At 48.0% G+C, this 17,500-nt stretch overlaps 1 protein-coding gene across 1 annotated transcript in view; it reads right to left on the bottom strand.

The window, feature by feature from the left end:
* The window catches only part of LOC120035328 (probable E3 ubiquitin-protein ligase HERC1), a 22,851-nt gene that overhangs the window by 2,707 nt on the left and 2,644 nt on the right, over window positions 1–17,500 (bottom strand). Inside the window, exons 3-5 of the mRNA XM_038982112.1 lie at window positions 14,643–14,808; window positions 8,483–8,608; window positions 6,913–7,122 (exon numbers count right to left, since the gene is read on the bottom strand). Of these exons, the coding sequence (XP_038838040.1) occupies window positions 6,913–7,122; window positions 8,483–8,608; window positions 14,643–14,808 (502 nt within the window). The remainder of the gene's footprint in view (window positions 1–6,912; window positions 7,123–8,482; window positions 8,609–14,642; window positions 14,809–17,500) is intronic.

Here is a 17,500-nt window from a genome sequence, read left to right as displayed (position 1 = left end):
AACACCCAGGAGATAGACTAGCAGGGTAACATCTAACACCCAGGAGATAGACTAGCAGGGTAACAGTTACATCTAACACCCAGGAGATAGACTAGCAGGGTAACATCTAACACCCAGGAGAAAGACTAGCAGGGTAACAGCTACATCTAACACCCAGGAGATAGACTAGCAGGGTAACATCTAACACCCAGGAGATAGACTAGCAGGGTAACATCTAACACCCAGGAGAAAGACTAGCAGGGTAACATCTAACACCCAGGAGATAGACTAGCAGGGTAACATCTAACACCCAGGAGAAAGACTAGCAGGGTAACATCTAACACCCAGGAGAAAGACTAGCAGGGTAACATCTACACCCAGGAGATAGACTAGCAGGGTAACAGATACATCTAACACCCAGGAGATAGACTAGCAGGGTAACATCTAACACCCAGGAGATAGACTAGCAGGGTAACATCTACACCCAGGAGATAGACTAGCAGGGTAACAGATACATCTAACACCCAGGAGATAGACTAGCAGGGTAACATCTAACACCCAGGAGATAGACTAGCAGGGTAACATCTAACACCCAGGAGATAGACTAGCAGGGTAACATCTAACACCCAGGAGATAGACTAGCAGGGTAACATCTAACACCCAGGAGATAGACTAGCAGGGTAACAGTTACATCTAACACCCAGGAGATAGACTAGCAGGGTAACATCTAACACCCAGGAGAAAGACTAGCAGGGTAACAGCTACATCTAACACCCAGGAGATAGACTAGCAGGGTAACATCTAACACCCAGGAGATAGACTAGCAGGGTAACATCTAACACCCAGGAGATAGACTAGCAGGGTAACATCTAACACCCAGGAGAAAGACTAGCAGGGTAACATCTAACACCCAGGAGATAGACTAGCAGGGTAACAGCTACATCTAACACCCAGGAGATAGACTAGCAAGGTAACATCTAACACCCAGGAGAAAGACTAGCAGGGTAACAGCTACATCTAACACCCAGGAGAAAGACTAGCAGGGTAACATCTAACACCCAGGAGAAAGACTAGCAGGGTAACATCTAACACCCAGGAGAAAGACTAGCAGGGTAACATCTAACACCCAGGAGATAGACTAGCAGGGTAACAGCTACATCTAACACCCAGGAGATAGACTAGCAGGGTAACATCTAACACCCAGGAGATAGACTAGCAGGGTAACATCTAACACCCAGGAGAAAGACTAGCAGGGTAACATCTAACACCCAGGAGAAAGACTAGCAGGGTAACATCTAACACCCAGGAGAAAGACTAGCAGGGTAACATCTAACACCCAGGAGATAGACTAGCAGGGTAACATCTACATCTAACACCCAGGAGATAGACTAGCAGGGTAACATCTAACACCCAGGAGAAAGACTAGCAGGGTAACATCTAACACCCAGGAGATAGACTAGCAGGGTAACAGATACATCTAACACCCAGGAGATAGACTAGCAGGGTAACATCTAACACCCAGGAGATAGATGTATCTGTTACCCTGCAAGTCTAACACCCAGGAGATAGACTAGCAGGGTAACATCTAACACCCAGGAGATAGACTAGCAGGGTAACATCTAACACCCAGGAGATAGACTAGCAGGGTGACAGCTACATCTAACACCCAGGAGAAAGACTAGCAGGGTAACATCTAACACCCAGGAGATAGACTAGCAGGGTAACATCTAACACCCAGGAGATAGACTAGCAGGGTAACAGCTACATCTAACACCCAGGAGATAGACTAGCAGGGTAACATCTAACACCCAGGAGATAGACTAGCAGGGTAACATCTAACACCCAGGAGAAAGACTAGCAGGGTAACATCTAACACCCAGGAGAAAGACTAGCAGGGTAACATCTAACACCCAGGAGAAAGACTAGCAGGGTAACATCTAACACCCAGGAGATAGACTAGCAGGGTAACATCTACATCTAACACCCAGGAGATAGACTAGCAGGGTAACATCTACATCTAACACCCAGGAGATAGACTAGCAGGGTAACATCTAACACCCAGGAGATAGACTAGCAGGGTAACATCTAACACCCAGGAGATAGACTAGCAGGGTAACATCTAACACCCAGGAGATAGACTAGCAGGGTAACATCTAACACCCAGGAGATAGACTAGCAGGGTAACATCTAACACCCAGGAGATAGACTAGCAGGGTAACATCTAACACCCAGGAGATAGACTAGCAGGGTAACATCTAACACCCAGGAGATAGACTAGCAGGGTAACATCTAACACCCAGGAGATAGACTAGCAGGGTAACATCTAACACCCAGGAGATAGACTAGCAGGGTAACATCTAACACCCAGGAGATAGACTAGCAGGGTAACATCTAACACCCAGGAGATAGACTAGCAGGGTAACATCTAACACCCAGGAGAAAGACTAGCAGGGTAACATCTAACACCCAGGAGATAGACTAGCAGGGTAACATCTAACACCCAGGAGAAAGACTAGCAGGGTAACATCTAACACCCAGGAGATAGACTAGCAGGGTAACATCTAACACCCAGGAGATAGACTAGCAGGGTAACAGCCACATCTAACACCCAGGAGATAGACTAGCAGGGTAACATCTAACACCCAGGAGAAAGACTAGCAGGGTAACATCTAACACCCAGGAGATAGACTAGCAGGGTAACATCTAACACCCAGGAGATAGACTAGCAGGGTAACATCTAACACCCAGGAGATAGATGTATCTGTTACCCTGCTAGTCTAACACCCAGGAGATAGACTAGCAGGGTAACATCTAACACCCAGGAGATAGACTAGCAGGGTAACATCTAACACCCAGGAGATAGACTAGCAGGGTAACATCTAACACCCAGGAGAAAGACTAGCAGGGTAACATCTAACACCCAGGAGATAGACTAGCAGGGTAACATCTAACACCCAGGAGATAGACTAGCAGGGTAACATCTAACACCCAGGAGATAGACTAGCAGGGTAACAGATACATCTAACACCCAGGAGATAGACTAGCAGGGTAACATCTAACACCCAGGAGATAGACTAGCAGGGTAACAGATACATCTAACACACAGGAGAAAGACTAGCAGGGTAACATCTACCACCCAGGAGATAGACTAGCAGGGTAACATCTAACACCCAGGAGATAGACTAGCAGGGTAACAGATACATCTAACACACAGGAGAAAGACTAGCAGGGTAACATCTAACACCCAGGAGAAAGACTAGCAGGGTAACATCTAACACCCAGGAGATAGACTAGCAGGGTAACATCTAACACCCAGGAGATAGACTAGCAGGGTAACATCTAACACCCAGGAGATAGACTAGCAGGGTAACATCTAACACCCAGGAGATAGACTAGCAGGGTAACAGATACATCTAACACACAGGAGAAAGACTAGCAGGGTAACATCTAACACCCAGGAGATAGACTAGCAGGGTAACAGCTACATCTAACACCCATGAGATAGACTAGCAGGGTAACATCTAACACCCAGGAAATAGACTAGCAGGGTAACATCTAACACCCAGGAGATAGACTAGCAGGGTAACATCTAACACCCAGGAGATAGACTAGCAGGGTAACATCTAACACCCAGGAGATAGACTAGCAGGGTAACATCTAACACCCAGAGGATAGACTAGCAGGGTAACAGTTACATCTAACACCCAGGAGATAGACTAGCAGGGTAACATCTAACACCCAGGAGATAGATGTATCTGTTACCCTGCTAGTCTATCTCCTGGGTGTTAGATGTTACCCTGCTAGTCTATCTCCTGGGTGTTAGATGTTACCCTGCTAGTCTTTCTCCTGGGTGTTAGATGTATCTGTTACCCTGCTAGTCTAACACCCAGGAGATAGACTAGCAGGGTAACATCTAACACCCAGGAGATAGACTAGCAGGGTAACATCTAACACCCAGGAGATAGACTAGCAGGGTAACATCTAACACCCAGGAGATAGACTAGCAGGGTAACATCTAACACCAAGGAGATAGACTAGCAGGGTAACATCTAACACCAAGGAGATAGACTAGCCGGGTAACATCTAACACCCAGGAGAAAGACTAGCAGGGTAACAGGTACATCTAACACCCAGGAGATAGACTAGCAGGGTAACATCTAACACCCAGGAGATAGACTAGCAGGGTAACATCTAACACCCAGGAGATAGACTAGCAGGGTAACATCTAACACCCAGGAGATAGACTAGCAGGGTAACATCTAACACCCAGGAGAAAGACTAGCAGGGTAACATCTAACACCCAGGAGAAAGACTAGCAGGGTAACAGGTACATCTAACACCCAGGAGATAGACTAGCAGGGTAACATCTAACACCCAGGAGATAGACTAGCAGGGTAACATCTAACACCCAGGAGATAGACTAGCAGGGTAACATCTAACACCCAGGAGAAAGACTAGCAGGGTAACATCTAACACCCAGGAGATAGACTAGCAGGGTAACATCTAACACCCAGGAGAAAGACTAGCAGGGTAACATCTACATCTAACACCCAGGAGATAGACTAGCAGGGTAACATCTACATCTAACACACAGGAGAAAGACTAGCAGGGTAACAGTTACATCGTAGTGCACTATATAGGGAATAGGGTGCCATTGGGCTCTGGTCAAAAGTAGTGCACTATATAGGGAATAGGGTGTCATTTGGACTTTGGCTGCAGCCAGGAAGAACAATCTGCTGTAATAATAACATGGATCAGCCAGGATGAGTTACACACTGTTACGGAGAGGAGACGAGACGAGACGAGACGAGAGGAGAGGAGAGGAGAGGAGAGGAGAGGAGAGGAGAGGAGAGGAGAGGAGAGGAGAGGAGAGGCCATTCTGTACTTGCTTAGAGCTCTGCAACGAGACATAACAGCTTTAGGGCAGTGGACAGTTTTTCATCTAGGTATCTATATTATAGAAAACAGTCTACTCAATGGTTGAATTATTGTATTACCGCTGTACCCTATTTCAGGTCTAATCATAGACTGGAAGACTCCCAAGAAAAATGGTGCAGGGTTGTCTCTCCATCCATTCCCTACCTTTAATCCTGAAGCAACATAACGTAGGGCCTCCCCCCCCTGCCTAAATAATGGTACAGGAAATAGTGGATGATTGACAGATTGGCAGAACTAATAGAGAGATGTAGTCTGTGAAGAGCTGGGCTAATAAAGTACCTCTGTACTCTCTATGAGCTACAGTGTCTTGCAAAAGTATTCATCCTCCTTGGCGTTTTTCCTATTTAGTTGCATTACAACCTGTAAATTAATTTAATTTTTATTTGGATTTCATGTAATGGACGTACACAAAAGAGTCCAAATTGGTGAAGTGAAATGCAAAAAATAACTTGTTTCCAAAAATGATTTTAAAAGATAAATAAATGGAAAAGTGGTGTGTGTGTATATGTATTCACCCCCTTCGCTATGAAGCCCCTACATAAGATCTGGTGCAACCAATTACCTTCAGAAGTCACATAATGAGTTAAATAAAGTCCATTTGTGTGCAATCTAAATGTCACATGATCTGTCACATGATCTCAGTATACATCATGCACCTGTTCTGAAAGGCCCCAGAGTCTGCAACACCACTAAGCAAGGGGCAAGCGGCATTACGAAGACCAAGGAGCTCTCCAAACAGGTCAGGGACAAAGTTGTAGAGAAGTACAGATCAGGGTTGGGTTATAAAATAAAATCTGAAACTTTGGACATCCCACAGAGCACCATTAAATCCATTATTAAAAAATGGAAAGAATATGGCACCACAACAAACCTGCCAAGAGAGGGCCACCCACCAAAACTCACAGACCAGGCAAGGAGGGCATTAATCAGAGAGGCAACAAAGAGACCAACGATAACCCTGAAGGAGCTGCACAGCTCCACAGCGGAAATGGGAGTATCTGTCCATAGGACCACTTTAAGCCGTACACTCCACAGAGCTGGGCTTTACGGAAGAGTGGCCAGAAAAAAAGCCATTACTTCAAGAAAATAATAAGCAAACACGTTTGGTGTTCGCCAAAAGGTGTGTGGGAGACTCCCCAAACATATGGAAGAAGGTACTCTGGTCAGATGAGACTAAAATGTAGCTTTTTGGCCATCAAGGAAAACGCTATATCTGGCGCAAACCCAACACCTCTCATCACCACGAGAACACCATCCCCACAGTGAAGCAGGGTGGTGGCAGCATCATGCTGTGGGGATGTTTTTCATCGGCAGGAACTGGGAAACTGGTCAGAATTGAAGGAATGATGGATGGCGCTAAAGACAGGGATATTCTTGAGGGAAACCTGTTTCACTCTTCCAGAGATTTGAGACTGGGACAGAGGTTCACCTTCCAGCAGGACAATGACCCTAAGCATACTGCTAAAGCAACACTTGAGTGGTTTAAGGGGAAACATTTAAATGTCTTGGATTGGCCTAGTCAAAGCCCAGACCTCAATCCAATTGAGGATCTGTGGTATGACTTAAAGATTGCTGTACACCAGCGGAACCCATCCAACTTGAAGGAGCTGGAGCAGTTTTGCCTTGAAGAATGGGCAAAAATCCCAGTGGCTAGATGTGCCAAGCTTACAGAGACATATCCCAAGAGACTTGCAGCTGTAATTGCTGCAAAAGGTGGCTCTACAAAGTATTGACTTTAGGGGGGTGACTAGTTATGCACGCTCAAGTTCTGTTTTTTTGTCTTATTTCTTGTTTGTTTCACAATAAAAAATATTTTGCATCCTCAAAGTGGTAGGCATGTTATGTAAATCAAATGATACAACCCCCCCCAAAAAATCTATTTTAATTCCAGGTTGTAAGGCAACAAAATATGAAAAATGCCAAGGGGAGTGAATACTTTCCCAAGCCACTGTAAGACAAAATGATCTGGAACAACAACGCTGCCTCTCTCCTCACCGTGTAGAAGCCCAGGTTCCTGAGCAGGGTCTTCATTAGGATCTCAGCCAGGTGTGTGTCAGGGTTGGTGCCGGGGGCTCCGTAGGAGGGGTCCAGGCCGCAGGAAGAGGCCAGGGCCTCGGGGGCCTCGGGGGGACAGCTGAACCCCAGGAGGGATGCTACGTGGGTGTGGTCCTGGAGCGAAGTCAGAATGATGTCCAGTTGCATCCTCTGGAAAAACACAGGGTCAAGGGTCAGAGGTTAAGAGGTCAGGGGTCAAGGCAGGGACAGGATGCAGCTGAAGAGAGATCCACAGAAGTCAGCTATCTATCTATCTATGGCAGCGTTTTGACATGGGAACGTTTGGAGCAGCTTTTCCCAAACCTGTACTTCCGTTTTATTTGGACATTTCTTTGTATATGTCCATAAAGATGATGCTGATTCATGATTTCGACTGGCTGAGAAAAGCTTCCTGCCTGTCTGTCTCGTCCCGACTCCCGACACGTTCATTACTACGAGACAGCTGGAGATCCAATTTGAATATTGAAACAATTTTGCAAATGTCAGAGTGACAGACAGCAAGGTTTATACAAAATCTCCGCTGTTGAAAAACTAAATGTTAGTCTAAAAGAAATGTGAGATAATGTCTAGATGCTTTTCATAGTGGAGATCAAGTTCATAAATTGCCTGGCTGGGCTGATGAAACGTTGTATTGCGGAGTAAGATGGAACAGAGTAAAAAGGCATTTTAACATCATAGATTTATCCAGTGGCAACTTGTGGAATAGACACCGACTGGAATGCGGTTTTAACCAATCAGCATTCAGGATTAGACCCACCTCTTGTATAAAATAGCAATTAGGCACTTTGGGGGCTTGTGGTATATGGTCAATATACCACGGCTAAGGGCTGTGTCCAGGCACTCCGTGTTGCGTCATGGGTAAGAACAGCCCATAGCCGTGGTATATTGACCATATACCACAACCCCTCGGGCCTTATTGCTTAAATAGAACTAGGGCCTTATTGATTACATAGAACTAGGGCCTTATTGATTACATAGAACTAGGGCCTTATTGATTACATAGAACTAGGGCCTTATTGATTACATAGAACTACGGCCTTATTGATTACATAGAACTAGGGCCTTATTGATTAAATAGAACTAGGGCCTTATTGATTACATAGAACTAGGGCCTTATTGATTACATAGAACTAGGGCCTTATTGATTACATAGAACTAGGGCCTTATTGATTAAATAGAACTAGGGCCTTATTGATTAAATAGAACTAGGGCCTTATTGATTACATAGAACTAGGGCCTTATTGATTAAATAGAACTAGGGCCTTATTGATTAAATAGAACTAGGGCATTTACTGACTAAATAGAACTAGGGCCTTATTGATTAAATAGAACTAGGGCCTTATTGATATAGTCACAGGTAAATGGCGTTGTTCAGACCAACATGCAATACATCTATGTACTATACATCTATGTACTATACATCTATGTACTATACATCTATGTACTATACATCTATGTACTATACATCTATGTACTATACATCTATGTACTATACATCTATGTACTATACCTGTCCTTTAGACAGACTCTCCCATCTGTCAGGTCCCTGGGGCAGCAGGGAGTGGAGAAGCTCCATCCTCTCTCTCAGAGGAGGTAACAGCATAGTGGCCCCCACAGACAGAGTCTCAATCACAGCCTAGAGAAAACACAGAGATGGGTCAACACAACAGGGAAACCATTAGAGTCTGACAACACAGAGACACAATGTTAGAGTCTGACAACACAGAGACACAGTGTTAGAGCCCGACAACACAGAGACACAATGTTAGAGTCTGACAAAACAGAGACACAGTGTTAGAGCCCGACAACACAGAGACACAGGGTTAGAGCCTGACAACACAATACAGTGTTAGAGCCCGACAACACAGAGACACAGTGTTAGAGCCCGACAACACAACACAGTGTTAGAGCCCGACAACACAGAGACACAGTGTTAGAGCCCGACAACACAGAGACACAGTGTTAGAGCCCGACAACACAGTGTTAGAGCCTGACAACACAGTGTTAGAGCCCGACAACACAACACAGTGTTAGAGCCCGACAACACAGTGTTAGAGCCCGACAACACAGTGTTAGAGCCCGACAACACAGTGTTAGAGCCCGACAACACAGTGTTAGAGCCTGACAACACAGTGTTAGAGCCCGACAACACAGTGTTAGAGCCCGACAACACAGTGTTAGAGCCCGACAACACAACACAGTGTTAGAGCCCGACAACACAGAGACACAGTGTTAGAGCCCGACAACACAGTGTTAGAGCCCGACAACACAGTGTTAGAGCCCGACAACACAGTGTTAGAGCCCGACAACACAGTGTTAGAGCCCGACAACACAGAGACACAGTGTTAGAGCCCGACAACACAGTGTTAGAGCCCGACAACACAGAGACACAGTGTTAGAGCCCGACAACACAACACAGTGTTAGAGCCCGACAACACAGAGACACAGTGTTAGAGCCCGACAACACAGAGACACAGTGTTAGAGCCCGACAACACAACACAGTGTTAGAGCCCGACAACACAACACAGTGTTAGAGCCCGACAACACAACACAGAGTTAGAGCCCGACAACACAACACAGTGTTAGAGCCCGACAACACAACACAGTGTTAGAGCCCGACAACACAACATAGTGTTAGAGCCCGACAACACAACACAGTGTTAGAGCCCGACAACACAACACAGTGTTAGAGCCCGACAACACAACACAGTGTTAGAGCCCGACAACACAGTGTTAGAGCCCGACAACACAACACAGTGTTAGAGCCCGACAACACAACACAGTGTTAGAGCCCGACAACACAGTGTTAGAGCCCGACAACACAACATAGTGTTCCCGGGTGGCGCAGTGGTCTAGGGCACTGCATCGCAGTGCTAGCTGCGCCACCAGAGTCTCTGGTTTCGCGCCCAGGCTGGGCTGGGTTCGCGCCCAGGCTCTGTCGCAGCCGGCCGCAACCGGGAGGTCCGTGGGGCGACGCACAATTGGCATAGCGTCGTCCGGGTTAGGGAGGGTTTGGCCGGTAGGGATATCCTTGTCTCAGTATGTAAAATGTAATGTAATGAAATGTAAAAAATGTAATAAAATGTAATAAAATGTATGCACTCTACTGTAAGTCGCTCTGGATAAGAGCGTCTGCTAAATGACTAAAATGTAAATGTAAAAAATGTGTTAGAGCCCGACAACACAACACAGTGTTAGAGCCCGACAACACAGTGTTAGAGCCCGACAACACAACACAGTGTTAGAGCCCGACAACACAACACAGTGTTAGAGCCTGACAACACAACACAGTGTTAGAGCCCGACAACACAGTGTTAGAGCCCGACAACACAACACAGTGTTAGAGCCCGACAAAACAACACAGTGTTAGAGCCCGACAACACAACACAGTGTTAGAGCCCGACAAAACAACACAGTGTTAGAGCCCGACAACACAGAGACACAGTGTTAGAGCCTGACAAAACAACACAGTGTTAGAGCCCGACAACACAACACAGTGTTAGAGCCCGACAAAACAACACAGTGTTAGAGCCCGACAACACAACACAGTGTTAGAGCCCGACAAAACAACACAGTGTTAGAGCCCGACAACACAGAGACACAGTGTTAGAGCCTGACAAAACAACACAGTGTTAGAGCCCGACAACACAACACAGTGTTAGAGCCCGACAAAACAACACAGTGTTAGAGCCCGACAACACAGAGACACAGTGTTAGAGCCTGACAAAACAACACAGTGTTAGAGCCCGACAACACAACACAGTGTTAGAGCCCGACAACACAACACAGTGTTAGAGCCCGACAACACAACACAGTGTTAGAGCCCGACAACACAACACAGTGTTAGAGCCCGACAACACAACACAGTGTTAGAGCCCGACAACACAACACAGTGTTAGAGCCCGACAACACAACACAGTGTTAGAGCCCGACAACACAACACAGTTAGAGCCCGACAACACAGTGTTAGAGCCCCACAACACAACACAGTGTTAGAGCCCGACAACACAACACAGTGTTAGAGCCCGACAACACAACACAGTGTTAGAGCCTGACAACACAACACAGTGTTAGAGCCCGACAACACAACACAGTGTTAGAGCCTGACAACACAATACAGCGTTAGAGCCCGACAACACAGAGACACAGTGTTAGAGCCCGACAACACAACACAGTGTTAGAGCCCGACAACACAGTGTTAGAGCCCGACAACACAGAGACACAGTGTTAGAGCCCGACAACACAGTGTTAGAGCCCGACAACACAGTGTTAGAGCCCGACAACACAACATAGTGTTAGAGCCCGACAACACAACATAGTGTTAGAGCCCGACAACACAGAGACACAGTGTTAGAGCCCGACAACACAACATAGTGTTAGAGCCCGACAACACAGTGTTAGAGCCCGACAACACAGAGACACAGTGTTAGAGCCCGACAACACAACACAGTGTTAGAGCCCGACAACACAACACAGTGTTAGAGCCCGACAACACAGTGTTAGAGCCCGACAACATAGTGTTAGAGCCCGACAACACAACATAGTGTTAGAGCCCGACAACACAACACAGTGTTAGAGCCCGACAACACAGTGTTAGAGCCCGACAACACAGAGACAGTGTTAGAGCCCGACAACACAACACAGTGTTAGAGCCCGACAACACAACACAGTGTTAGAGCCCGACAAAACAACACAGTGTTAGAGCCCGACAACACAGTGTTAGAGCCCGACAACACAACACAGTGTTAGAGCCCGACAACACAGTGTTAGAGCCCGACAACATAGTGTTAGAGCCCGACAACACAACATAGTGTTAGAGCCCGACAACACAACACAGTGTTAGAGCCCGACAACACAGTGTCAGAGCCCGACAACACAGAGACACAGTGTTAGAGCCCGACAACATAGTGTTAGAGCCCGACAACACAACATAGTGTTAGAGCCCGACAACACAACACAGTGTTAGAGCCCGACAACACAGTGTTAGAGCCCGACAACACAGTGTTAGAGCCCGACAACACAGTGTTAGAGCCCGACAACACAACATAGTGTTAGAGCCCGACAACACAACACAGTGTTAGAGCCCGACAACACAGTGTTAGAGCCCGACAACACAACACAGTGTTAGAGCCCGACAACACAGTGTTAGAGCCCGACAACACAGTGTTAGAGCCCGACAACACAACATAGTGTTAGAGCCCGACAACACAACACAGTGTTAGAGCCCGACAACACAACACAGTGTTAGAGCCCGACAACACAACACAGTGTTAGAGCCCGACAACACAACATAGTGTTAGAGCCCGACAACACAACATAGTGTTAGAGCCCGACAACACAACATAGTGTTAGAGCCCGACAACACAACATAGTGTTAGAGCCCGACAACACAACATAGTGTTAGAGCCCGACAACACAACACAGTGTTAGAGCCCGACAACACAACACAGTGTTAGAGCCCGACAACACAACACAGTGTTAGAGCCCGACAACACAGTGTTAGAGCCCGACAACACAACATAGTGTTAGAGCCAGACAACACAACACAGTGTTAGAGCCCCACAACACAGAGACAATCAGAGGAGGTAACAGCATGGTGGCCCCAACAGACAGCGTCTCAAACACAGCCTGGTTACACAGAGATGTACCACAGGCCCTAACAGACAGGCCCTAACACACAGCCTGGTTACACAGAGATGTACCACAGGCCCCTAACAGACAGTGTCTCAAACACAGCCTGGTTACACAGAGATGTACCACAGGCCCCTAACAGACAGTGTCTCAAACACAGCCTGGTTACACAGAGATGTACCACAGGCACCTAACAGACAGTGTCTCAAACACAGCCTGGTTACACAGAGATGTACCACAGGCCCCTAACAGACAGTGTCTCAAACACAGCCTGGTTACACAGAGATGTACCACAGGCCCCTAACAGACAGTGTCTCAAACACAGCCTGGTTACACAGAGATGTACCACAGGCCCCTAACAGACAGCGTCTCAAACACAGCCTGGTTACACAGAGATGTACCACAGGCCCCTAACAGACAGTGTCTCAAACACAGCCTGGTTACACAGAGATGTACCACAGGCCCCTAACAGACAGCGTCTCAAACACAGCCTGGTTACACAGAGATGTACCACAGGCCCCTAACAGACAGCGTCTCAAACACAGCCTGGTTACACAGAGATGTACCACAGGCCCCTAACAGACAGTGTCTCAAACACAGTCTGGTTACACAGAGATGTACCACAGGCCCCTAACAGACAGCGTCTCAAACACAGCCTGGTTACACAGAGATGTACCACAGGCCCCAACAGACAGCGTCTCAAACACAGCCTGACAACCAAAACACACAATGAGAGGAGGTAACAGCTTGACTATCGATCTCAATCCCAGCCTGACAACCAAAACACACAATGAGAGGAGGTAACAGCTTGACTATCGATCTCAATCCCAGCCTGACAACCAAAACACACAATGAGAGGAGGTAACAGCTTGACTATCCATCTCAATCCCAGCCTGACAACCAAAACACACAATGAGAGGAGGTAACAGCTTGACTATCGATCTTAATCCCAGCCTGACAACCAAAACACACAATAAGAGGAGGTAACAGCTTGACTATCGATCTCAATCCCAGCCTGACAACCAAAACACACAATGAGAGGAGGTAACAGCTTGACTATCCATCTCAATCCCAGCCTGACAACCAAAACACACAATGAGAGGAGGTAACAGCTTGACTATCCATCTCAATCCCAGCCTGACAACCAAAACACACAATGAGAGGAGGTAACAGCTTGACTATCCATCTCAATCCCAGCCTGACAACCAAAACACACAATGAGAGGAGGTAACAGCTTGACTATCCATCTCAATCCCAGCCTGACAACCAAAACACACAATGAGAGGAGGTAACAGCTTGACTATCCATCTCAATCCCAGCCTGACAACCAAAACACACAATGAGAGGAGGTAACAGCTTGACTATCCATCTCAATCCCAGCCTGACAACCAAAACACACAATGAGAGGAGGTAACAGCTTGACTATCCATCTCAATCGCAGCCTGACAACCAAAACACACAATGAGAGGAGGTAACAGCTTGACTATCGATCTCAATCCCAGCCTGACAACCAAAACACACAATGAGACGAAGTAACAGCTTGACTATCGATCTCAATCCCAGCCTGACAACCAAAACACACAATGAGAGGAGGTAACAACTTGACTATCGATCTCAATCCCAGCCTGACAACCAAAACACACAATGAGAGGAGGTAACAGCTTGACTATCGATCTCAATCCCAGCCTGACAACCAAAACACACAATGAGAGGAGGTAACAGCTTGACTATCGATCTCAATCCCAGCCTGACAACCAAAACACAGCGACACTGGGTTTGACTCAGGGACAAACCCCAACGGGTCAGAGACCTGGCAAATAGTCAAATTCAGACCAGTCAGTCAACAGATTGTGCCTCGTTGCTTCACATATCCAGAGTCCATATTGTCATCTCTAGTCTGAAAGGTAATGTTGTCAAGTAAGGCATGTAGCGATATAGTGTTTTGAGGGCATATAGTTAAATCTATATTGTTAACATTTGGGCTGTATACAGACACCCTTCAATGAATCTAGTGGTTACTGTGTGAGCCAGCGTTCACCTCTTGGATCTCATCGGGAACAGAGGAATCCATCAGTCTGAAGAGAAGGTTCCGGAGGGGGCGGGCCTGTCGTCCTAGGATACTGGTGGCCACTCCCCCAGCCAGAGCCAAAGCCAGGTGATTGGACAGCAGTCGAAGGCAGAGTTTCAGGAAGTTGTGATGCTCCCTGTAATGAAGTAGTACGTCAGAGTGTTATGATATTGTCTTGATAAGACAGAAAACGAAGCCCAGCAGAAAGGCAATGCAACGGTTTTAATTGATTGTAGCATCAGTAAAATGCTACAGAATGTACAGTTGAAGTCGGAAGTTTACATTCACCTTAGCCAAATACATTTAAACTCAGTTTTTCACAATTCCTGACATTTAATCTCAGTAAAAATTCCCTGTTTTAAGTCAGTTAGCATCACCACTTTATTTTAAGAATGTGAAATGTCAGAATAATAGTAGAGAGAATGATTTACTTCAGATTTTATTTCTTTCATCACTTTCCCAGTGGGTCAGAAGTTTACATACATTCAATTAGTATTTGGTAGCATTGCCTTTAAATTGTTTAACTTGGGTCAAACGTTTCGGGTAGCCTTCCACAAGTTCCCTCAATAAGTTGGGTGAATTTTGGCCCATTCCTCCTGACAGAGCTGGTGTAACTGAGTCAGGTTTGTAGGCCTCCTTGCTCGCACACACTTTTTCAGTTCTGCCCACTAATTTTCTATAGGATTGAGGTCAGGGCTTTGTGATGGCCACTCCAATACCTTCACTTTGTTGTCCTTAAGCCATTTTGCCACACCTTTGGAAGTATGCTTGAGGTCATTGTCCATTTGGAAGACCCATTTGCGACCAAGTTTTAACTTCCTGACTAATGTCTTGAGATGTTGCTTCAATATATTGGCACATAATTTGGAGGTTGCTGTCATTTCACATCTTCAGGACGGTCTCATTGGAATGTGTAGAATGGAATGAATGGAGCCCCATTAAACACATGGTTTCCATGGTTTCATTCCAGTCTTTCCAGTGAGAGGTCCTACCTGTAGGGTTCCCTGAGGTGCCTGCAGTACCACTACCTCCCTGTAGGGCTCCCTGAGGTGCCTGCAGTACCACTACCTCCCTGTAGGGCTCCCTGAGGTGCCTGCAGTACCACTACCTCCCTGTAGGGCTCCCTGAGGTGCCTGCATACCACTACCTCCCTGTAGGGCTCCCTGAGGTGCCTGCAGTACCACTACCTCCCTGTAGGGCTCCCGAGGTGCCTGCAGTACCACTACCTCCCTGTAGGGCTCCCTAGGTGCCTGCAGTACCATACCTCCCTGTAGGGCTCCCTGAGGTGCCTGCAGTACCACTACTCCCTGTAGGGCTCCCTGAGGTGCCTGCAGTACCACTACCTCCTGTAGGGCTCTGAGGTGCCTGCAGTACCACTACCTCCCTGTAGGGCTCCCTGAGGTGCCTGCAGTACCACTACCTCCCTGTAGGGCTCCCTGAGGTGCCTGCAGTACCACTACCTCCCTGTAGGGCTCCCTGAGGTGCCTGCAGTACCACTACCTCCCTGTAGGGCTCCCTGAGGTGCCTGCAGTACCACTACCTCCCTGTAGGGTTCCCGAGGTGCCTGCAGTACCACTACCTCCCTGTAGGGCTCCCTGAGGTGCCTGCAGTACCACTACCTCCCTGTAGGGCTCCCTGAGGTGCCTGCAGTACCACTACGTACCTGTAGGGCTCCCTGAGGTACCTGCAGTACCATACCTCCCCGTAGGGCTCCCTGAGGTGCTGCAGTACCACTACCTCCCTGTAGGGCTCCCTGAGGTGCCTGCAGTACCACTACCTCCCTGTAGGGCTCCCTGAGGTGCCTGCAGTACCACTACCTCCCGTAGGCTCCCTGAGGTACCTGCAGTACCACTACCTCCCCGTAGGGCTCCCTGAGGTGCCTGCAGTACCACTACCTCCCCGTAGGGCTCCCTGAGGTGCCGCAGTACCACTACCTCCCCGTAGGGCTCCCTGAGGTGCCTGCAGTACCACTACCTCCCTGTAGGGCTCCCTGAGGTGCCTGCAGTACCACTACCTCCCTGTAGGGCTCCCTGAGGTGCCTGCAGTACCATACCCCCGTAGGGCTCCCTGAGGTGCCTGCAGTACCACTACCTCCCTGTAGGGTTCCCTGAGGTGCCTGCAGTACCACTACCTCCCTGTAGGGCTCCCTGAGGTGCCTGCAGTACCACTACCTCCCTGTAGGGCTCCCTGAGGTGCCTGCAGTACCACTACGTACCTGTAGGGCTCCCTGAGTACCTGCAGTACCACTACCTCCCGTAGGGCTCCCTGAGGTACCTGCAGTAACATACTCCCGTAGGGTCCCTGAGGTGCCTGCAGTACACTACCTCCGTAGGGCTCCCTGAGGTGCCTGCAGTACCACTACCTCCCTGTAGGGCTCCCTGAGGTGCCTGCAGTACCACTACCTCCCTGTAGGGCTCCCTGAGGTGCCCGCAGTACCACTACTCCCCGTAGGGTCCCTGAGGTGCCTGCAGTACCACTACTCCCTGTAGGGTCCCTGAGGTACCTGCAGTACCACTACCTCCCTGTAGGGCTCCCGAGGTGCCTGCAGTACCCCTACCTCCCTGTAGGGCTCCCTGAGGTGCCTGCAGTACCACTACCTCCCTGTGGGCTCCCTGAGGTACCTGCGTACCACTACCTCCCTGTAGGGCTCCCTGAGGTGCCTGCAGTACCACTACCTCCCTGTAGGGCTCCCTGAGGTGCCTGCAGTACCACTACCTCCCTGTAGGGCTCCCTGAGGTGCCTGCAGTACCACTACCTCCCTGTAGGGCTCCCTGAGGTGCCTGCAGTACCACTACGTACCTGTAGGGCTCCCTGAGGTACCTGCAGTA

This window comes from Salvelinus namaycush, unplaced genomic scaffold (assembly GCF_016432855.1).
Source record: "Salvelinus namaycush isolate Seneca unplaced genomic scaffold, SaNama_1.0 Scaffold1028, whole genome shotgun sequence".
NCBI classification, from domain to species: Eukaryota; Metazoa; Chordata; class Actinopteri; order Salmoniformes; family Salmonidae; genus Salvelinus; species Salvelinus namaycush.
This window is presented reverse-complemented; position numbering and strand designations above follow the sequence as displayed.